This window comes from Vipera ursinii, assembly GCF_947247035.1.
Source record: "Vipera ursinii genome assembly, chromosome: 3".
Taxonomy (NCBI): Eukaryota; Metazoa; Chordata; class Lepidosauria; order Squamata; family Viperidae; genus Vipera; species Vipera ursinii.
The window spans coordinates 107733020-107757397 of NC_139516.1; the positions used below are offsets into that span (position 1 = coordinate 107733020).

At 37.8% G+C, this 24378-nt stretch overlaps 1 protein-coding gene across 1 annotated transcript in view; it reads right to left on the reverse strand.

Annotated features, from left to right (window-relative positions):
• Positions 1–24378, reverse strand: part of CACNA1E (calcium voltage-gated channel subunit alpha1 E) — a gene marked incomplete at its 3' end in the record, with an annotated part of 392449 nt that overhangs the window by 116694 nt on the left and 251377 nt on the right. Inside the window, exons 9-13 of the mRNA XM_083358506.1 lie at positions 10802–10917; positions 6617–6670; positions 4393–4479; positions 3678–3887; positions 2057–2169 (exon numbers count right to left, since the gene is read on the reverse strand). Of these exons, the coding sequence (XP_083214632.1) occupies positions 2057–2169; positions 3678–3887; positions 4393–4479; positions 6617–6670; positions 10802–10917 (580 nt within the window). The remainder of the gene's footprint in view (positions 1–2056; positions 2170–3677; positions 3888–4392; positions 4480–6616; positions 6671–10801; positions 10918–24378) is intronic.

A 24378-nucleotide genomic window follows, 5' to 3' on the forward strand; every position in this document is an offset into this window, starting at 1 on the left:
AACACATGCAGAATTCCTGAAATAATACAGTGTTTGTATTGTAATTAAAATTGTAAGCCCTCTGAGAATACTATATTCGACTATAATCCCAATAGACTCTTTCAATCCTTATGAACAATTCCCCTTCTCAAAAGGTGCTTCACACATTTGTACTCTCTTGTGCACACAAGATCAACGCATATATTTACACTGTGCAATGAAACTGAGCAATAGCAACAATGAAAGTGCTACGTATTTTATTTCATACTTTTTAGAGCTACCTTGTGTTCTAAATTGTACAAAATCCACCACCAGAAAACAATGCAAAGTACTGAATTACTAAACCCTAATAGAAGCAACACACTGGCTAGTTTTATGGCAATTAAATAATCAGACCTCCTTTCAAAGAATCCTAAAAACTGTGGCTTGTTGGCAATGCCAAATAGCTTGTGTTAGAGTCTTCCACCTTACAGAATTGTTGTACCAACTATTTTCTGGAGAGAAATTATTTTTAACCAATTAGGACTAAATATAGTTATTCCTGGAGTTTGCCTATTAAGAGTAAGGACAAGAAAGAAATGTTTAAGAAATAATGGCTTTGCTATTTTTATATATGATTATTGTTGCAAGATTACTATTTGCACAACAATGGAAAGACCTACAGCAGAGAAATGGATGATGAATATGACAGAACTAGCAAAGACGGCAAAATTGACTTGTTTGATGACAGAAAGATCAACAACTATATTTATTAGTAACTGGAAACCACTTGTGGACATTTTGCTAAAAAAAGACAAAAATAAAGTTGTAATTTATGAGTTCAAATGGTGATTTGAAAGGATAGCATACACAGGAAGATATGATATAACCATAAAGAGAGAAGATAAAATATAAAATATAAATATAAATATAAAATATAAATACTCCCATGTAACACCTCTACTCCGCGAGCTGCATTGGCTTCCGGTTGCCCTCCAGGTGAAATTCAAGGTGCTGGTTATTACCTATAAAGCCCTACATGGCCTGGGTCCGGGTTATTTGAGGGAACACCTGCTGCCGGCATCAAACGCCCTTCGCCCAGTGCGCTCCCACAGGGAGGGTCTGCTCAGGGTTCCGCCGGTGAGATATTGCCGGCGGGTGACACCCAGGGATAGGGCCTTCTCAGTGGGAGCGCCTGCCCTCTGGAACCAGCTGTCGATGGAGCTGAGAACTGCCCCCGACCTCCGATCATTCCGCCGGGGCCTTTGAGCTCTTTGAGCTCTTTGAGCTCTTTGAGCTCTCGGGCCCAGGCTGAGGAGAAATTTTTAATTGGGGTTTTAAGTGTACAGGGTCAATTTAATATTTTTAATTTGGTTTTTAACTTTTGTATGGTGGATTTTTTAATTCCCTGTAAACCGCCCTGAGTCCTCAGGGAAAGGGCAGTATATAAATGTAACTAAATAAATAAATAAATAAATAAATAAATAAATAAATAAATAAATAAATAAATCTATTTTTAACCATTGTCAATAAGATCAGAAGCCACTTCCTTGTAATCTTTTCTTTTTTCTTTCTATTTTTCTCTTTTCTTTTCCCACTATGCACTGTTTTTCTTTATTTACTCTCTTTTTTTTCAGTTTCACTGGTGGAAATTTCCAGTGAGCAAAATCATTGCTTCTTTTATATCCATCCATCCATCCATCCATCCATCCATCCATCCATCCATCCATCCATCCATCGTATTCCTGGCTCTATACAATAAGTCTATCTCCTGCTATTTTTTTTACCTTTAGCACTGACATCTTTCCAGAAATCCACTTCTTTCCTAGTCCACTTGTAGGAAAGAGCTGCACCCTGATAGCCAATTAAAAGGTAAGTTTGAGGAAACACCTTCCTTCTGACATACACAGACTACGTAAAGGCACTATTTGCATAACCATCAGTTTAATCAAATTACTGTAAAACTTTCCTCTGAACCAACTTTCCTTTGCTTATCTTTGGCCCCACATTCTCTGCCCTATTCATTTATAAGGGTTTATTCACATCAGTGCATTCCTCTAATTAACTTACATCCTTCATTATCATTTGCCCTGCTTACCCCACAGTCAAAACAGTTGAAAGAAGAATGGAAATAAAGACGTGGTCCCATTCCGTACATCTTCAAGGACATCTCTAGGAGGAACAGCCCCAGAAATATAAACTCTGCATAGTCTGAAAGAAAAACATCCCAGTGGGTTAATTCTAGTTCTACCTTTCTGTTTCATTCTTTTTTTAAAGAATTTTTTTTTTAAAAAAAGAATGATATACCCACAAATATCAGGCTGACATTGTCAAATTTCTCTACCTGATTAGGTACCCAATCAAACAACACAGGTCAGAAAAGCTAGTTACAATCATCCTGGGAACTAGAAAGAGTCTTTATGACTGTAGCTTATAAAAATGTGGGGAAAATAATCAAAATTGCTTCTCTATCCAACTTCCAAGAATAAATTAGAAGGCACATCAGTGGATCATTGCCCAATTTCTGCTGATGAGCTTTTGTCTGCTGGTATTCTTACAAAGTAAGTTGCATTTTCATATTATCAAATCAGATAGTTAAGAGGTTTTATTTGAGTCAGCCTCTCAATATCATTAAAATGCAGATGTCTGCAATAAAAATAAATGGTAACATATCCAAGGAAGTTAGAAGTTAGTCCATCTCTGCTCTAACTATGCTTCAAGCATTCTTCTTTCTAGACACCTAATGATGTGATTATTTTAATTTACTTTTGTTTACTTTAGCAAGTTGTTTCTTTTGCCCCCTATTTCATGTACAAGCAGTAACGTGTGATGTCCAAAAAATATTTTGGAAAACTTTTCATAAAACAAGCAAAGAACCTGCTGTAGGGAATTTAGTGGATTGGGTTAGCAGTTCAGAACTCAAAAGTCAAACATTCTTCTCCAGATTAAGCTTTTTGCAAACGTTTATCATTAATTTCACAATTTTGTTCTTCTGACTTGCTACTGTTTCCAGACCTGTTGTTCTTCTGGATATTATTTATTAGGGTGCTATTGTGGGCTAAACAATTTTGTTTATAAGCACCCATGATGCCATTACCAAATTAAGTTTGTGACACCGTTAACAAAATAATGCAGGTTGCCCATTTTATTAGTAATTGTAAAAAGGAATGAGGTCAGTGATAACCAAAACATTATTTCAATTTGCAATTCTAAAAACTGATCTGTTTGAAAACATGAATGTATTCTGTATGTTTTCCCAACATATGCATTTCCCTTTTCACTTTCTCCTAACATATCCATTCTGCACACATTAACAAATTGTGATCTACATTACAATATTCATGAAAATGTAGATATTTTCATATAACTACTTTTTGGGTTGCATTTTGGGGGGGTTATGTATTAAAAAACTCTCCAGTTAATGCAACTGAGGATTTTCCCTAACTTAATTGTGGAGGTAAGAAAGAGATTTATCACTGTTCTCATATACTTTCTCACGAGAACATTTCCTCAATGGAATATAATTCTGATGTAAACTTCTGTCACAATATGATTATTCTCCACAATCACCAAAATTCCAATTGGGAAGGCTCAGTCTCTGTGTGGAGCTGAGATCCTTTTACTTATAATGCAGTTGGTTCTAGGCTAGTGTTTCTTGTTCTTTGCTTCAAATTGGTTGCAAGAATGTTACATGAACAACACAGAACTCCATCACTTACTTAGCAGATGTGTAAGCCATGCAGGCTGTTTGTGATGGACAATAGCCACACAAGCAGTATTGAGGGCCACTATGCCCAGGACAAGCCAATAGAACACCTGGGATTTCACCATGTGACGAACAGAGATCCTCAAGAGGCGTTCCTTGTGTCGGAAGTATGAGGCCCCATCCAATTTTGCACTTTTGATGCTGGATCGAGCAAGTGGGGTTCCTACAATGAAATGAATAAGAGAGATAGGAAGTGCTGAGAGCTGTTAGAATGCACAATTGGCTTTAATTATTAAAAAGCTTACAGTTATTCTGTCATTATCTCTTCTGTTATGACGCCTTTCCTTAGCAATTCAAAAGTTTTTCTTCCTACCTTCTATCCACAAAACATCAAAGGGAACAACAATGGAACAATAGCATCTCCTGTTGACTGTATAGCAACTCTAATGTATAGCTGTATATAGTAAATTTTTTTAAAATTTTAATTCCATTTATATCCCGCCCTTCTCTGAAGACTCAGGGCGGCTTACAAGCTTAGCAGTAGCCTTCATTCTATGTCTATGCCTGCTTATTAGGGCTTTCACACACACCCCAAGCGGCATAGGTCTGATCTATTTCTTCACTCCTGTTTGAATGTGGCTGTTTCATGATTCAGGACAAATATTATATTGTAGTAGAATGAGGTACCTTAACTGACTGAAGGACATACATTGTTAGCTTCATCTTACCCACAGATGAGATATCCACACGCTCATCACTAGAATCACGATTCATGGCTTCTGTCCGGTTCCTTTTAATAGTTGCTCTCCTAAGTACTAAAAATGGAGAAGAAAAGGCACATCAGTAAATGATACCTCTATATTATGCATGAATAGTGGGCACTTTTAGTTTACAATAACTGAGCAGAAATTCAATTATTCCTGGAGGTACAGTTGTAATGAGAGCCAACAATGGCACTATGCTTTGCCTTATGATATAATACACATCACTTAACTCTGTATACTTTTGTAATTTTAGTGTATGAATTCTCATACAATTAAAATTGGACAGTTTGCTTTAGATATAATTTCTAAATCACTATGAGGGTTAAAATAGGAACCAGTTGTTCCTGGGGCAGAGATAAATGTTATGTATGCATACAAGAACCACTTAGTTCCAAAACCATTAAGTGTTGTGCTATGTATCCATTGATTTGGAAGGGGAGGAGGAGGAAGACATGGCCCCAGGGCTGTAAAACCCTATTATAACTATTCATTGAGACAACATTATCTTTGTCTCAATACAATTTCTAATCTAGCTGACCCATATCTGAGACTTCTGAAATCTAGTTGAGGAGTGGAACAAAATAATGAAGTATTCAGAATTCTGTGATTTATTGCCAAGCCTGGCAAGCGTGATGATCTGGGGAACATGATGATCAGGACAGGGGATATGTATATGTGTGCTTGTATATTTGTTATGATTGACATCAATATATAGATAAACTAAAGATGAGTGGACATTTATGATTTGGCTTTATTCTACAATTACTCATTATTGTTAATAAGATTTTACAAAGAGAAATATGGCTTAAAGATACTGAACTAAGTACTGAAAACTTGGAATATATTTGTCTAAGAAAAGTGTTAGATTTATCAAACTTGGAGTGTTGCCAAGAAGGTAGCACTTTGTTTCGTTAGAAAGAACTGTCTACTTCATACTGAAATACTGGATTCATGATGGGCTCAGTCTTTTAATGGAGTCTTTTAATGGACTCTTATAAAAATAATGGAAAAACCAATCAGTATGATCCTGTATAGACACATATTAATTCACTCTTAAAAAACAAAGTCACAGTTGTATACAGTTTCTATGCTTTGTTAGTTCCTTTTTAATCATTTTCCCTATGTATTTATTCAGGTTTTTTCTTTTCCATATTCAGGTAGTTTTCACTTAGCTACCATAATTAAGACCAGCAACTTGGTTGCTATGCAAGGCAGTTACAAAATGAAACCACAACTGTGGTTATGCTCTTATTCCAGCTTTCAGCTTTACAGATTTGTAAAGATTGTAAAACAAGGATTGATCATAAAATTACTTTTTCATCACCATCATGATGAAAACTATGAGGTAGTTACTAAAAGAGGACTACCTGTATTATTTTGTAGAAGTAATAATTTTTCTTCTTTTTTAAATGGATATTGTAATGTATTGGCCTCAACTGTTGATATCACTTGCTTAATGTGTGACTTTAATTGCTGTATTTAAGTGTAGGATTGCTTAATGGTTTCTGTTACTGTCTATCTCCAAGCTGATAATTATGTTTGGGGTGGGAAACTGTTACTTTAAACCTATTGGTTGCCACCTAGAGGCGAACCATATATATAGCTGTTCAGCAGCCTCTAGGGCTGCTTCTGTTGTAAGTTAATAAACATGCTTGCTGTTTCAACACTCTGCCTCCTCAATGCCTAACTGAACAAAGAACTTAACAGATATAATATTAAATTACCAAAACCTAACATTAGACTGTTTGTTGACTCTTCAATGTTAGGTGTAGTAGAAATGAGACCATCAACTGATATGGAAACCACCCTTGCTTGTTAATATGTTGAGCTGACTCAAATGTTAGCTGGGATGCTTGAGTATGCCAACATCTGGATCACTTGACAAACCTGCCATGCTTCCTGACTGCTAGATTCCCCCCCCCTTTATTTGATCAAATAGCACATGTGGGAGACACATATTTATGCCCTGTTGCTTCTTCTTGCAAATTCCTTCTTTTTTCACTTCTGTCGCCTCTGTAAATAGACAGAAGAGTAGCAAAACCTGGATTTGTGATATGCAGGCAATTTCACCCTATCTTCTACTGGCAAACATGCATGAGTTGTGCATAAGGAGTTAACTGATATGACAGCAATGTGAATCAATGAGAGAGAAGAGAATACTTATTTTCTGAGAAAGGAGGATTCTTACCTTCTAAGGCTGATGTGCCAGAATTTTTGTTCTCTTCAGCTAGCATCACTTCTTCTATAGAAAGATTTATAATTGGTTTAGTTATACAATTGTCTAGGCTTTCTTGAACTTAAGTGAAGCAAATAGTTCTTGGTTCTCATATCCATGGAAATAAGGGAAAGAGGATTAATAAAAAGGAGGAGGTAAGAAAATGAAGCAGCACAAAATAAGCCTGGAAATTCAGCAAAATGAAATTACTCCAATGGAACAGAGTAAGTCTGTGAATTTTAGTTTCACTTCTCAATTCTAGTCACTCTCTCTCAGCCAGCAATGTAAGGCTTGGGTGACAAGCCAAGTTGGTCAATTCCTGTTGCAACCAATGGATCAATACTCAACTGATCAAAAAAAAAGTAGACTTTGCATTTGCAAGAAGAAGGAGAAAAATATATATATGAACAATCTACCTTTTTCAGGCACAGAAAGAGGAATGGGATACGATAACAAACCCATAACCTTTTCTCTTTCACTGTCTGCTTAAAATTATCTTGTGCCAGCTCTTTTTCCCCTCGCTGAACAAAACATAAGGATACCATTCATTGGAAGGGATTGCTCTGCTCACTTTAGTTTGTTTGTTTACTTGTGTCAGGGATGGGGAGACAGATTAGCCAGTTTTGGAATAAATAAAGCCCTCCATACCTGAACAATAGTATGATTGTTACTATGAGAGCAAAGCAAAAAAAAACTTTTATGAAATGAACTTATGTGGAAGTAAATCAGTGAGCCAGTGGATACAAAGATGGTATGTCAAATACCTTTGCTCTAATAAGAAATATCAGACTGGTAAAATATTATTTAATGGGATATGTGGTACTTGAAAAAAACAATTCCCAACTATTTTGCCAATATCAGATTCAGTTGTCTCATCTCTGTAATGGCTCTGGGCAGTCTTTAGAAATATAAAAATTAATTCTCTAAAATATTATGATTTTAGATCATAATGAAGTTGGTGCACATTTGTTCACGAATAGGTCCTTACTGTATAATCAGATTTGGCAGTCAATATTAAATGTACTGAAATGAGCCCTTTGAATTGTGCTAGGAAAACAACTAGTAACTAACATAGATATTTCAACATGGCAGTGATGGAGCTATCCTGAGAGATGCCATTCCCTACCTTCCAGGTAAGATAATAAAGACCCTTTTGTCATGCTGTATTGATCTGTAAAACTCATAACTCTACTCCCTATACACTGTGAAAACTCATCTGAAATTGAAGTCTAAAGTTATATTAAAGCACATCTACTTTATACTTGCTGACTTTGCTACTGAAATATCTAGGAATGTGGCAAAGTTTTGCATTTTTGCAATTATTTGAGGGAACACCTGCTGCCGGCATCAAGCTCCCTTCGTCCAGTGCGCTCCCACAGGGAGGGCCTTCTCAGGGTACCGCCGGCAAAAGACTGCCGGCGGGTAACACCCAGGGGGAGGGCCTTCTCTGTGGGTGTGCCTGCCCTTTGGAACCAGCTGCTCGTAGAGCTCAGGACTGCCCCTGACCTTCGTTCATTCTGCCGGGACCTGAAGACCTGGCTCTTTGAGCTTTCCGGCCAGGACTGAGAATTTTAATTTTAATTTTATTTTAATTGGGTTTTAATTAGTGTTTAATAGGGGTTTTATTTTATTCAAGGACTAAATTTAATTATTTTAATTGTTCTTAACTTTTGTAATTTGTACTGTTATTTTAAATTCCTTGTGAACTGCCCTGAGTCCTACGGGAGAAGGGCAGTATATAAGTCTAATAAACATCAACATCAACATCAACATAAACATAAACATTATTACAAGACATTGACTCACAGTGGTTAAGGACACTGAATCTCTTTATGTATAAATGTGTGTCATTTTGTTCTAGTAGTCAAGGCAACAGCCTAGAAATGGGGAGACTGTGAGTTCTAGTCCCACCTTAAACATGAAAGCTGGTTGGGTGACCTTGGGCCAGTCAGTCTCTCAGACTAACTCATTCACAGGGTTGTGATTTTGGAGAAAATAGCAAGAAAGTGTATTAGGTATATTTGCTGTCCTGAATTATTTATAAAAAATAATAAAGGTGGGATAAAAATAAATAAGTATCTGGCTGTCTGATTTCTTTTTAATTAATTTATTTTTAGAGAGTATTATTGCTAACATCTTTCTGGATTCTTCTTCGGTGTTTTGCAGGAAGGGTGTTTATATATATTAATAAAATTAAAGTGAAGTCAGACTTAGCAGTCCAGCATCCATGACATATTCAGGTGAATTCCCAGGTTATAAACTTCTTTTTTTCAGAGGAAATAAACCTTATTTAGAACAAACAGATAATCTAAATCCTGAAATCCTATCTTTGGGTTTAGCAATTTTATCTTTTCCAAATTCAGTTTCAGATTGTATGTGTATGTGTGTATGTATGTATGTATGTATGTATTTCCTGGGACCCTGTAATCTCTTTTATCTGGGTAGAGTCAGCACAATTTTACTGGCCGGATGTCCTTCCTGACACCTACGCAGAGTTTGCTGTAGATATTTTCTCTTTGTGGTCCCAAAAAACATCAATACAGGAAAAAATGTAATTAAATGAAATACATGAAACACAAAATGGCTTCTAAGGATAAACCTATTAACCACATTCAATTTAGAAGCTCACTCCTTTCCTGAAAGAAAAGCCTTAAGAGCTTTATGAAAGGCCAGCAGGGTTGGGACTAATCTATCCTTGACAGGAGTGGTGTTCCAGAAGGCAGATACTGAAAAAGCATGCTTCCTGGGTCCTGCCTGATGATATTTTAATAATCAGCTCCTGAAGCATGCCCTTTCAGCAACACCTGATGGGATGGGTAGAGACAATCTCTTACAACTTGAGGATATGCAAGAAGTTTTGAGATGCCCAATCCTGAACCCACAGGAAAGAAGAACTGCTCACTATCATCAGCATAATGGCAGATGTTTGCTCCAAACTCATGTATGATTCTTCCAAACAACTTTACATAAATGTTAAATAGCATCAAATATGGAACAGAAATTCCCCTATTTTGATGAGGTAACAGTGGATCCACCAGAATCAATGACTCCAATCCAAATTCCCTTAAATAATGAAAGTTCCTTACAGATCCAAACATATCAGTGCATCTTCCTTAACTACTTCTCTTGATACAAATTGCTCATTGGGAAGAATGTTTAATTAGGAAAAGCCATCTCTGTATGAAATCTAGGTCTAGTTCTAAAATTAAAAAGGAGCAAGATAATCCAATTGTATCTGGATATGATGTATATATAACATAAAATCAGGGGATGTGACTTCAGATCAACAGATATTTTGTTTTTCTTGAAAAGTACTTTTCCAACTTTAAAAAAATGGAAAATTCAGATTGGCTGCCACAATTAGAAATGTCTGTCTGAATTATTAACTGTATAGAAAAAATATTTGATTTCCCCCCCCCCTCTTTGTTTATAAGAATGTCCTGTATAAATAAGCAAACAAACAAAAATCACAGATAAAAGTTGTAAAAGGTATGTGACATTGCTGTTTGGAATTAAGGGATTAACAGTGTTAATCTATGTATGAGTAATTACAAACAAAAGTAATTCAGAAAAATCACAATGATTTGAATACACCCTAGTTGCTCTTTTAAGTAAAAAGGTCTCTCCTTGAACTACTGTGTCAACTTTGCTTATTTTTCATGAAACAACTTTCTCCCCAGCTCTCTTATAACATCACAACGTTATATGAAATTATTAATCTATATTGTGTAGAAACAAGGAATACATTTTACTGGGATTTATAAGAGCACTATGATGGTTCTACATAGATTCCTAACCTGTTTAAGTTTAAAAAAATGTGTTTTTAAAAATGGCATGGCATATTTTAGCAATTTTTTTTTAAAAAAATTACCAGATGCTCACACCTACACAAGAGGTGTGTAGCAGAACACGTCATTTAAAATAAGATGATAACAATCCAGAACAATAAATCTTTATGAAAAGGAACTTTAAAAAAAGAAAGCGAATGGAAAAAAAAACTGAACATAGGGAAAAGTGTAGTTTCATTGTCTCACCAACAGTATTGGGTGCAAAGACTAGGACAGATAGCTGTTTCAGTAGTGTTCATAGTGGTTCTCTGAAGGAGCAGCTCCACTGATTTAATTGGCCCTAGAAATGCCTCAACAGAGCTTGTGTTACCTGCTTTGTCTATCCAGGCCCGGTAGCCATTCAGCTCCCTCTCAATCTGCTGCTGTCTCCTCAGTTTCATGAAAGCCCGGCGATTTTCCACTCGCTCTCTCTCTTTGGCAAATTCTCTGTAAAAAGGGAAGGCCAAGAACCCGTCAGTTTGGACTGTATTCTGACAGGTTAGGAAGGAAAAGGGCTATTTTAAGTGCCTAACAGAATGGAAGATTTTCATCAGCTAGTTTTGTCATCTCTTTGAAATAAGTTTGATTTGAGCTGCATTAGAAATTTGTAGAGCTATTCAGAACTGAAGGGATTGGAACCTTGTCTATAAGTTTCACATTTCACAAAGAATTAGCAACCAATCCATGTCAATCCTTCCAGCCAATACAGAGAGAAAAATGGCAGACAGACAGACAATTACTACCATTTCAAGCTGGCCAATAGTTGTATGCCTTTTCTTTCCCTTCTCTGATTTTATTGGGTCCTTGCAAGAGAGAGAGAGAGAGAGAGAGAGAGAGAGAGAGAGAGAGAGAGAGAGAGAGACAGAGAGAGAGAGAGAGAGAGAGAGAGAGACAGAGAGAGAGAGAGAGACAGAGAGAGAGACAGAGAGAGAGAGAGAGAGAGAGAGAGAGAATGCATCATCTCCCATGCTCCACATATTTATTTGCATTCATCTGTGCATATTTGTCTATTATTCTAAATTCCAGAGGTAATTTGAGAGGGAAACTGCTAATGGGTGACACTTGTTAAAAAATTCCAGATATGTATGTTGAAAACCCTCATAGGCTTCCTGTGACACCAAATCTAGAAGAAGTAATCCAGGAAAGATGAGAATCCTCTCCAATGGGAGGATAGACTATTCATGGGTACAAGCCAATTTACTGTATACTTTGTTTTTTAAAGCAGTATCTGCTGTCCTAAAACAGCATTTTCTTGTCCACAGTTACCCACTAAGCATCACAGCTAAAAAAATATCCCTAATCCAGTAGTCCAATAATTACAAATTAATGGATCACGTTCAAAGGCAGAAAGTACCTGCTCCTTCTTCTCTAAGCAATTGTGAGTGACCATTTGAGTAGACTAGACCCAGCAGATTGTTGGTTTTCTCTATGAACTAATCCATATGTCATGCCAACATACTGCTTGCTGCATGCTGTCTAAACTACTTCTCACCCTCAAGCCAATAAACAGTGACTATGTACTAAATATATATCCTCTAATTTTAGAATCTGAATTACAAAAATAGAAGAAGTAGTTGAGGACAGATCATTCCAGAAAAGCCCCATCTATGTGGTCACTAAAAATCAACACTAATTTGTTAGTCCATAATCATAGATTTTAGAATACTGTTGCTGGTGAACTTACTTGACATCCTGTAACTTCTGCTCAGTATATCTGAGCTACCTGCAGGCTGAACTTAGTTTCTAAAACTGCTCCTTGTTGAAGTTATTAAAAGCCTCCTTTTAAATCATCCTCAGTCTGTTGACTGTAGTGTTCCTAATACAAACTTATGGATTATGAAATTGGGAGAATGGTAGCTTTCTTTCCTCTTACCTTTGTAAGAGAAAAATAGAGGGTTTTGTATGGCATGCTTGAAAGCAGAAAAACATGGTTTATGATCCAGAAGATTTGGCAGACTGTAGCAGATAAAAGTAGACCCTGTACATAATTCAGAAAGAAGGCTATTGCTTCTCCATTGCATAAACAAGTGTCTCTCCAATAGACACTTATGATTCTACACATTCCTTAAGCATTAGGAAATTATTTTCTGTCTCTTCTGCAGCTGAAATGTTGTTGATAGGCTGGGGGCGTGGATGCATTATTCAAAAGAAATATACATTACCAAAGCTTTGCTACATAGTCTCAGGATCTGCTGAAGGTGTGAAACAGTGGGGGGAAGAAAAGATTGAAGAAAGAGCAGGAACACTAGCAAGTTCCCTCTAGTAATACTCCTAGGCTGCATTAACAGAGGGATAGAATCAAGATCAAGTGAAGTACTAATACCACTTTACAATGCTTTGGTAAGGCCACACCTGGAATACTGCATCCCGTTTTGGTTACCACGATGTAAAAAAGATGTCGAGACTCTAGAAAGGGTACAGAGAAGAGCAACCAAGATGATTAAGGGGCTGGAGGCTAAAACATATAGGGAACGGTTGCTGGAATTGGGTATGTGTAGTTTAATGAAGAGAAAGGTGAGGGGTGACATGATAGCAGTGTTCCAATATCTCAGGGGCTACCACAAAGAAGAGGGAGTCAAGCTATTCTCCAAAGCACCTGAAAGCAGGACAAGAAGCAACGGATGGAAACTAGTCAAGGAGAGAAGCAACCTAGAACTAAGGAGAAACTTCCTGACAGTTAGAACAACTAACCAGTGGAACAACCTGCCTCCAGAGGTGGTGAATGCTCCAACACTGGAGGTTTTTAAGAAGAGACTGGACAGCCATTTGCCTGAAATGGTATAGGGTTTCCTGCCTGAGCAGGGGGTTGGACTAGATGACCTCCAAGGTCCCTTCCAACTTTATATTATCATTATTATTATTATTATTATTATTATTATTATTATTATTATTATTATTATTATTATTATTATTATTATTATTCTCCTTGGTAAACACAATCTTTGCATGAATTAAGCTCTATGGAGTTCCCTCAGTGCTCTGGAACTTTTCCTCATTACATCTCCTAAAGCTAACATTAGAACATAGAAATGATCAGCAGTACAAAATAAAACACAGTTGACACAAATGCAAATATAATATTGTGGAACTTAATTTTTGTTGTACAACTCTAGTACCACGGAGATAGGTTCCAATAAACGTTAAGAGTTTGTATAAATCCACCTCTGCAGATGGATAGTACAGCCAATGCCCACAGCCATAGTTTCAGGTATATCAACTACTAGGCCAAGGATAATCAACTAGCAAGGTGTGAACTTGATCAGATTATTTGATGGGAGACCACTACAAACCTTATACAGATAGTCCTTGACTTTCAACCATTTATTTAGCAATGGTCTGAAAGTACAACTATGCTGAAAAGAGTGATTCATGACTGGTCCTCACACTTATGAGTGTTGCAGCGACCCGGAGGTTATGTGACTATGAACTGGGTACTTGATAGTTACATTACAGTAGGTACATGATAGTTACTATCATGCATTTATAACAGTTGCAGTATCCATGTAATCACCTTCCTAGCCAGCTTCCAACAAGCAAAGTTGGAAAGTAGCAGGAAAAGTCCTGTGTCGTCTTGCTTAACAATCATGTTTTTTTTAATGACTATGACAAAAACATCATAAAATTGCCTCATTTAACAACCACACCATTTAATAAGAAATTTTCCATCCCTGTTGCAGTAAGTCAAGGACTATCTGTAATATGCCAGGATATCTGTGCTAGGATCTATAAAAATTAGAGTCCCTCTTGCAGGAAGAAATTCAAGTTTATATGATAAAAAAAACTATAACAAAGATATTTTATTGAACAAATAAATAAATAAAGCAAGGAGAGCTACAGGTGGCAATACTTATTAATATATCAAGAAATATGCCATTATCATAGGTATTGTTTTTCTATTATCTCCCAAATAATCCAAGATAATTTTGATCACCCATCTATTCACAGATTGATATACTATTAGAAATATATCTATCACCAAAGGATATGGGGCTGGATATGCTAGACTGATTGAAAAACTGCATGTTTGGTTATCATGTTTACATTTGCTTTTGGCTCTACTATTGGACTTTTATTATGTTTTATAATAATTTGTATACTACTGATGTTGTATAAAATGTATAAGCTTCCTTGAAAAGGCTTTTTGTTTTATAGGTGGTCTAAAAACCATCTTTTATGAAATAAATGACATTAAGGAAACATATAGATCTGAAAATTAGATGTTGATCAATATTGATCAGTAGGTACATTTTTTAAAGGATATACCATAATGAAATAAAGTAGAGCCACGCCAGTGCTGAACATAGGAAACATGGTACCAGAGATACTTTCCTTATATTCTACCTGGTTTTACAGTATACTCTTATAAAAATATTAAGCTAACTTAAAAATAATAATAAATGAGAAATTAGCAAGTTATAATACAAGGCACCAGCCTTCAGGACTTATTTTTTATTTCCAAGAATATTTCTGCATTCTACATTAACCCATTAGGCATTCTTAAGAAATAAAAATATATGTGATTACAAAGCAGTGTTTTGTGCAGAAGTATGCCCACCTGAGTAGGAAAGAGAAAACATTAAGCTAAGGTTGTAGAGAACACCCTGAGGCAGTGGTCCTCAACCTTGGCAACTTTAAGATTTGTGGACTTCACAAGTCTTAAAGTTGCCAAGGCTGAGGACCCCTGCCCTAGGAGATAGAGGCAGATAGAAACAAGTCAGCTGTCCATTTTAGGAGACTTCCCATGATATGCATTTAAAAATAAAAATGTGTCAACCAGATCTACCATAATAGATTTTATTCCTGATGTAAAATTGGCTAATATGTCAACACATAAAAAATGAGGCTATCTAATATAAGAATATAAAACTTTCAAACTGTGTTTATCTTATTTGGTAAACAATCGGTTTAGATGTCAGCTTTCTAAATGTGTCTTCTGCAGTGAAGACAAATACAAAGAACAGAAGCTGGAGATGATGCCGGAATCAAACTGATTTGACAAGAGATAGGAAAGCAGATTGATTCATGTTTATGAAACTGTCTTAGAAATGCTGTCCTGGTTGGATCCTGACTCCAAGAAGAAAAGTTATTTGAACTTCATCTACACTATTTTAGGCCTGTAATGGCAGTTCTTATTATTGGAATATGTATGCATGTTATTTCTTATATCTCTCAGGGTTTATGTCTTATATATCTCATGTTGATTTTTATATCTTTCAGGTTTTATGTCTCATATGTATGCATGTTTATTTTATATTTCTCAGGTTTTTATGTCTATCTCAGGTTTACTTATATCTCTCAAGTGTTTCATGACAACTAGCAAACCACAAACGTGTATTTGCATTTGTATAACTACCGTTATATGATTTTATATGGTGGTATTATGAAATACCAGACGGGTAGTGTGCTGCAACCACGTGGCTGTTTTGGGAAATTCCAAACAGCCAAAGGCAGTGGCTATTATTTAGCAACAAGGGCTCAATTGTGTCCATTGTCGATCTTGCTTTCAAAATCTATGGGACTCATTCCTCAGCAATGTATCTAGAATCTCAGATCCTGCATGCTCTGTATAATCTCTTCTGATTTCCACACATTTTAATGGTTTATAACTATCACAACAATCAATGCCAAGCTTGATATTTGTTTTGTCAGATAAGTCTATGCCCATCATATATAGTTACCATACAGATAAATAAATTGAAAAAAGAGGTCATCCCATCTTGGGAGAGACATGTGCACATGTGCACACATATATACTTCTGCCTGAGTTGCCATGACAACACTAGAAGAAGTTGAATCTGTAAACAAAGCTTTATGTGAATCAAAACAGAGAAACATACTGAATGGAAAGGCTAAGTTTGATTCCCTTGTGCTTTTTGTTCCTCCTCAAAAAAGCTCAAGGGTTTTTTAAGATAAATTTATTAATTTATTATAGAGTAAACACACTGATAGGAATGCCCATCTGACAAATGCAATTGTAGATGGCAAAAATATTAAAATATAATACACAATTGATACCAATTTCAAAAAATCCCTGTAAAAACAGGGCTTTTTTTCTCATACAACGCTCAGAACGGAGTTCCGGCACCTTTTTTGGGTGGAACCTTGTAGGGTAGGTGAGGTGTGTTGTACGACATGTGTGAGTTCCGGCACCTTTTTCTTTTACAAAAAAAGCACTATGTAAAAATGTTTCCTTACCAACATTACACATAGACACCACGGTTCCATAAACATCCTGGGAATGTCTGGATGAAAGACCAGTTGTGTTACATGTGTGCACCATGGTGCATCCAATACAGCACATACTGCTGCATATTAAACCAGCTGAAGCTTCCACATGCTCCTATTTATTTAGTTGTATTGTAACTATAAATGATGGTCATAGGCTTATCTGACAAAACAAATACACAGCTAGCTTTGATTGTTGTAATAGTTATAAACCATTAAAATGTGTGGAAATCAGAAGAGATTATACAGAGCATGCAGGATCTGAGATTCTAGATACATTGCTGAGGAATGAGTCCCATAGATTTTGAAAGCAAGATCGACAATGGACGCAATTGAGCCCTTTTTGCTAAAGAATAGCCACTGCCTTTGGCTGTTTGGAATTCTGCTTTCTGACATTGATAGTGATGTAATCCTATCTATAACTATGAAAAGAATATATATATATATATATATATATATATATATATATATATATATATATATATATATATATATATATATATATATATGTTTGTGTGTGTGTGTGTGTGTAAATTACTAACAAAGAATTAAGGGAGACTGAGATGCATTTCTGACTCTTTAGTCTTCATCAGTCAGCCATACCCTTCTGAGATTCGAACCTGGGCTGATTGCATATTAGGCAGTATATTTACCTCTTGAGCCACAGGATCTCTCTCACTCTGTTAGCTTTCTGCAAGGGGAGATGTGTCAAATGTTAACTATTTAGATTACCTTGCTAGGCCCCAAACATGGGGCAAATCTTTATTTCCTGTTTTCAGCCTATCTTGAAGGCCATCGAACAGGCTGTAGTCACACCGGACAGTTCATATATTTGTGTAAATTACTAACAAAGAAATAAGGGAGATTGAGATGCATTTCTGACTCTTTAGTCTTCATCAGTCAGCCATACCCTTCTGAGATTCGAACCTGGGCTGATTGCATATTAGGCAGTATATTTACCTCTTGAGCCACAGGATCTCTCTCGCTCTGTTAGCTTTCTGCAAGGGGAGATATGTGTCAAATGTTAACTATTTAGATTACCTTGCTAGGCCCCAAACATGGGGCAAATCTTTATTTCCTGTTTTCAGCCTATCTTGAAGGCCATCAAACAGGCTGTAGTCACACCGGACAGTTCATATATTTGTGTAAATTACTAACAAAGAATTAAGGGAGACTGAGATGCATTTCTGACTCTTTAGTCTTCATCAGTCAGCCATACCCTTCTGAGATTCGAACCTGGGCTGATTGCATATTAGGCAGTATATTTACCTCTTGAGCCACAGGATCTCTCTCGCTCTGTTAGCTTTCTGCAAGGGGAGATATGTGTCAAATGTTAACTATTTAGATTACCTTGCTAGGTATATATATATATTCCCGAAACAAGCCCAGAGTCTGTTGTTTTGGCTGTATGTCTATGGGTTTCCAGCTCTACTAAAACAAATACCAGCTGGCCTATAGACTCAAAAGTATTTCCCACTATCATTTTACACAGTGCTTTTTTTGTAAAAGAAAAAGGTGCCGGAACTCACACATGTCATACATCCCGCCTTGCCTACCCTACAAGGTTCCATCCAAAAAAGGTGCCGGAACTCCATTCTGAGCGTTCTATGAGGAAAAAAAGCCCTGATTTTACATACTATTCAGTTAAAAAGTTAAAAGCACCAGGCTACAACCAATCCTTCTCATAATTTGAATGTCAGTTCAGTATTTACCATCAAACTGCAATTTTATTACAGAAGGAGAAAGTTATTAAATACATGATATTAATAATTTCACCTGTACTTAATTTTAATTAAATGAAATCTATTTTATTTCCTGGCCCTTGTACCTGACTTGTCTTATTAGTCCATAACTATATTTGGAATATGACATTTGAAGGCCAAGAAAAATTGCGCATAGCTTTTGCTACTAGAACTGGGCTGCAAAACTATAAAAGATCAGGTAGTAAGATAGAGATTTTCTTACATTGTTTACTGCAGTCTAATGATCGTACATATTTTACAGTTTGCATCTGCAGCCCTATGCTTTCCTGATTTGAAGTATATCTAGCCTGCATCTGATCCCAAGATAAAAAAATAATAAGAAGGATAAATAAAGTTCTTTAAATTGCCCATAAACTTCACCAGATCAGTAAGCAGAGCAGGCACACTAATTATATGGCACATTCTTTTCTGCAACTATAAGATATATTTCTACATAATTTACAATAAATAATTATAGCTTTGCAACTATATGAAACAATTAATATTTGCCTAGTTTGTCTAAAGTTTTGTCCTCTTTTGTTCTATTATCTGGTAATAGATCACAGAAAATACTGGAAAAGGCTCAGGGCTAAGAACCTCTTTGTGAACTCAACAGTCTATAGACCAGGGGTGTCAAATTGCCAGCCGGACGCGTCATCAGGAAACCGCACCCACTCCATTGTCGGCAATGGAGAAGAAGCTCCAATATGTCGCACGATGTCACGTGACATCGCGAGTTCGACATGTCTGCTATAGACAATCCCTTTTCTGCCATTTTGCCTAATGGCATACTGAAAAAGTATTGAGCTCTAACACAGGAAGCCATTACAACTTGCCAGCTGAAAATTTTATCTATCAGTTCAAAATCTGCTATGTTAACTAAAATCAGTTCTGCAGTCGCCAAGAAACCATGTGTCCTGGATGCATCATTAAAAAATGTCATTCAACAGAAACCAGAAGTCTTAAGAAAAAGATTAGGCAATGCAGATCTGTGAAGAAAGAAGAAACTGAAAAACTAGAACAGAAGGAGTTTGGAAGTTGGAAACAATCTCCTGGATAGCCTAGAAAAAGAAGCAGCAGAGGACCAGGGAGCCAACAATAGGAGGATTTAAAGAAGGGCATAGACTAAACTCCCTCTGATGAATAAAGAATTTAGAAAGGAAGTCAATGAACGATTAAAAGTAGGACTTGGGGATCAAGAAGGCAAAACTAACTATATCAGATTAAGTTAGCACTCATTGTACACCTAATTGCATTTTGTTTACCGTACCTCCAATTGAGTGCATAAAGGGTTCAATAACATAATTATTTGGTCTGTACATATTTTGAAAATTATTCAAAAGAACTGCTTCAGGCATTACAAAGGCCAAAGCATTAGTGCTATCATGTCTGCATTACACAAATACAGATGATTGCTAGATGGCAGAAAACAGATAAAGAAACAATCCAACTTTTTTCTACGATATACTGGTTGTCTGAAGTTTTGCAGCCAAGTTAGGGTAACTTGAACAAGCACAAGCAAAGATATGGCAACCTGAGTAAACTGTACCATAAACCGTCTTCTGCTGTGTATGAAATATGAAGTCTTTTCAGGGGCTTCTGCAGGAACCTGGAAATCAAAGCACTGTTTTAAGAGTCACATTAAGGATCCCATTAAAGCAGCAGAAGATTGCTTTACTGAAAAGCAGAAGCTTGCTGAGTTGAGACTCCCATGAGATCTGATAAATTTCCCCAAATTATTTTTGAAATATCTTAATTGCATCTTTGGTTCAACACAGCTTTTTTTGAAAAATATTTATCAGGAAAATAATAGTTGAATTGATAACATTAATAAAATAAATATAATTTTATACTCCTAACCTTGGTCAGAGATAGCACACTTCCTTCCTCAATTTAAGGATCTTTACTTAAAGGTGGTTTTCTTAAGTGGTGCCTCAACCCTCTGCTTGAAGTAAGTATCATGAGTTTGGGTCTGGTATCATTCTTGGTGGTTGGGACTCGACCTCCTCACACTGACACCCACTATAAAAACATGGCACCACCACAAACACGAAGCCGAACAAAAGCAGCACAACTCACCAGCTCAGGTCTAAGGCTGGCAGCTGAGACCAGCCCATCCACTCAAAACACACCCCCACCCAATCAGAACACACCCACCATTCAAAACACACTCCCACCCAATCAGAACACACCTAATCCCCCACCCAATCAGAGCATACCTCCACCCACAGAACACACCCCCTCTGGCAGTTTAAAAAAGAGGAACAAACAGCCACTACCACATGCTTCTCCCAGAAGAAGGAAGCTGAAGCCACCAGCCTGAGGATGACGGATGGGATTCCGTCGAAACGTTGCTCCTACACCTTCAATTCTACGTGGGGAAAAACCTGAATGACCACATACAATGACCAATCCACATACAAACACCCGCAAAAACCTCATATATATATATATATTCCATAGAGCATGAAGAGTAGACCATGGGGAAGTTTGTTTTGCATTCCACACCCCCACAACAATTCTAATTGCAGGATGAAAGAGGCGTGATTATGAAGAACAAATAGCGATGTTCTTTCACAATGAAAATGTCTCTCTTCTGTGAGAGCCCAGCAGTAACCTTTCTTGTGCCAAAGGAGTTCTAAGAAGTTGGTACGTCTGCTCCCAGAAGAATTGCAGTTTATTAGGCAAGCTGAGCCCATAACATTTATAACAGTGTGTGGGCATTTGTGTGTGCCGTATGTGTGTATGCATGCAAATAAAAAAGAAAAAGATTTGAATATCTATATAATGCCTTGTTGGAGATCAACTGACTGTTAAGTGGTTTTTAATTTCACCTCAGATGTAGCTCTCTGCTGCATTGTTCGGCAAGTCTCCCCGCCATATCTATAGATGTTAGGCTAAAAAGAGTATCTCTCTCTACCTTCACAGAATGGAAATGTGGAGGCCATGTGCTCTACTTTCCAAATGTCAGTCTTATTTGAAGGTATGAGAAGGTATCCAATCCAAGGGCCCATTCTGAGAACTTGCTTACTGTAGCACAAAGATATTAAACATTTTTGCAGGGCATATATCCTCATTGTGTCACCTTCCAATCATCCTGAGCCTACCAGAGGCAGTTTAAAGGCATACATAGCTGTTCTACTTTTATAAGTAATCTTTCCCCTGTCCTCTTAAAAGCCCAACAGAGGCTTCACTTTCTTAGGGTCTTGTGGAAGAACAGGGTAGAACAACGACTAATGACCCTCTTTTACTGGTCTACTATAGAGAGCGTCCTCTCGTATGGTATTGTGGTTTGGTATGCTGGTCTGACAGCCGCGGACAGGAAAGTATTACAGAGGGTAGTGAGCACAGCACAAGACATTGTGGGTTGTCCCCTGACACCACTGGATGACATCGCCAGGGCTCGTTGCCTTGGAAGAGTGAGGAAAATTCTCAGGATGACTCACACCCTGGACGGTATCTCTTTACTCTCCTACCATCGGGTAGGAGATATAGCAGTATAGCCAGACATACCTACAGGCTGAAAAACAGCTTTTATCTATGGGCTGTTAGGCTTTTGAATGGGATATAATCTCTGTTAACTTATGCAGAATTGACTTGGGAGGCCAGTGTGTGGTGTAGTTGGTTCACATGGTGTGGTAGGATGGAGGGTTTGTTGTCACTGTGTGTTGGGTGGAGGGAGCACGGGGAGATGCTCAGCTAATCTCAATGTACACATGTTGTACTTTGACAATAAAGGTTTATTTATTTAAATCTTGTTCTTTGAACATTCTGCAAGGCTTCATTGATAAATGTTGCAGTTAGGAGTTGGAAAATGACAACTCAGATTGGCTGGCTACTCCTTAACATCCTGTGGCTGGGGATGCTCTCCATGGTCATTTGGGCTCTGAGTACTGGAAATGCCAGACTCTTGGTTCCTACCAATATGCATGCCTCCGGTAAATGGTTCCAAAGGTCTGGCGCGCCCACAGAGAACGCCCTCCCCCTGGGGGTTGCCAGTCAACACTCTTTGACCGACGGCACCCTAAGGAGGCCCTCTCTGTGGGAGCGCACTGGATGAAGGGAAGTTGATGCCGGCAGCAGGTGCTCCCGTAAGTAATCCGGACCCATGCCATTTAGGGCTTTATAGGTCATTACCAGCACCAGAGGGCAACCGGAAGCCAATGCAGCTCGCGGAGTAGAGGTGTTACATGGGAGTATCGGGAAACCTCCACCACCACTCGCGCGGCTGCATTCTGCAGCAGCTGAAGCCTCCAAGTAGTCCTCAAGGGCAGCCCCATGTAGAGAGCATTGCAGTAGTCCAAACGGGAGGTCATGAGCGCATGAGTGACTGTACACAAGGCATCTCGGCCCAGATAGGGCCACAACTGGCACACCAGGCGAACCTGGGCAAAGGCCCCCCTAGTCACAGCTCCGATATGATCTTCCAAGGAGAGCTGTGAATCTAGGAGGACACCCAAGTTGTGAGCCCTATCTACGGGGGGTAATATCTCACCCCCCATGGTTAGAGATGGAATAATCTGAATTTCCCGAGATGCCGGCACATACAGCCACTCAGTCTTGTCGGGGTTGAGCCGAAGCCTGTTCCTCCCCATCCAGACCCAAACCACCTCCAGGCAACGGGACATCACATCGAGGGCATCACTGGGGTGGTTTGGGGTAGAGATGAAAAGCTGGTTATCATCAGCATATTGATGATACCCAACCCCAAAACCATGAATGATCTCATAAGATGGCTATAACTATATTTGAATGCCAATTCAGTACAGATAGTCATTGACTTATGACCACAATTGAGCCCAAATATTTTGATGCTAAGTGAGATAGTTGTTAAGTGAGTTTTGCTCCATTTTACAACCTTCCTTGCCACAGTTGTTAAGTGAATCACTGCAGTTGTTAAGTTAGTTAGTTAAGTGAATCTGGCTTCCCCATTGACTTTGCTTGTCAGAAGGTGGCAAAAGGTGATCACATGATCCCAGGACACTGCAGTCGTTATAAATGCATGCCAGTAGCCAAGCCTCTGAATTTTGATCATGTGACCATGGGGATGCTGCAACAGTCATAAGTATGAAAATGGTCATAAGTTACTTTTTCAGTGATGTTGTAACTTCAAACAGTCACTAAATGAGAAAGCTTGTAAGTTGAGGACTACCCATAGTCTTCCATAAGAGTGCTAGACATATGTTTAAATAAACAGCCCAGAGGTCTACTCAAACATTGCTACACCTTTCTTCAGAAATATTCCAAGTGAGAGGTTATTATCATGGGTAATGTCTGCAGCAGCAACCTGTCATTCAGGCAGTTTGAAAGGTGGTTAAAAGGCACCATCCCAGCTAACAACTCATAGTCATTCATCCTAAACCACCACCACCCCATTAGACACAACTAAGGATTCTTGTTAAGTGCCGAGTACCTCCCTTATCACTCAGACAGTAGAAAATCATCTAACAGAGCAATACAAATTCTGCCAACATACTTTTCATCTGATTCAAGGATGAAAGGAATAGATGCTAACAGGGCCAGGAAGAGAAGCCCCTAGTCTATTTTAAGGATGTCCACAGTAATAACCACCATGCAGCTTTGCTCCTTATGCCATCTGTCTTGTAAATTCGCAAGATTCTTTTTTTTTTGCCATGTATATGTATACATTGGAACTGGACCAGAGGTGTCAAACTACTGGCCTTTGGGCCAGTTGCATCATGCAGAGGCTGTGCCCACTTCAGCTCCAGCAATGTGAAAAAAGTCACGATACATCGCGACATGTCACGTGACATGACAAGTTTGACACCCGTGAACTAGACAGTGATGTTTTTCTGTGTCATATATGTGTGTGTATGTGGGTATATACATATTTTTATTCTTGCCCTGTTCACCGCCCTGAGTCGTTCGGGAGAAGGGCGGTATAGAAATATTATTAAATTAAAATTAAATTAAATAATAG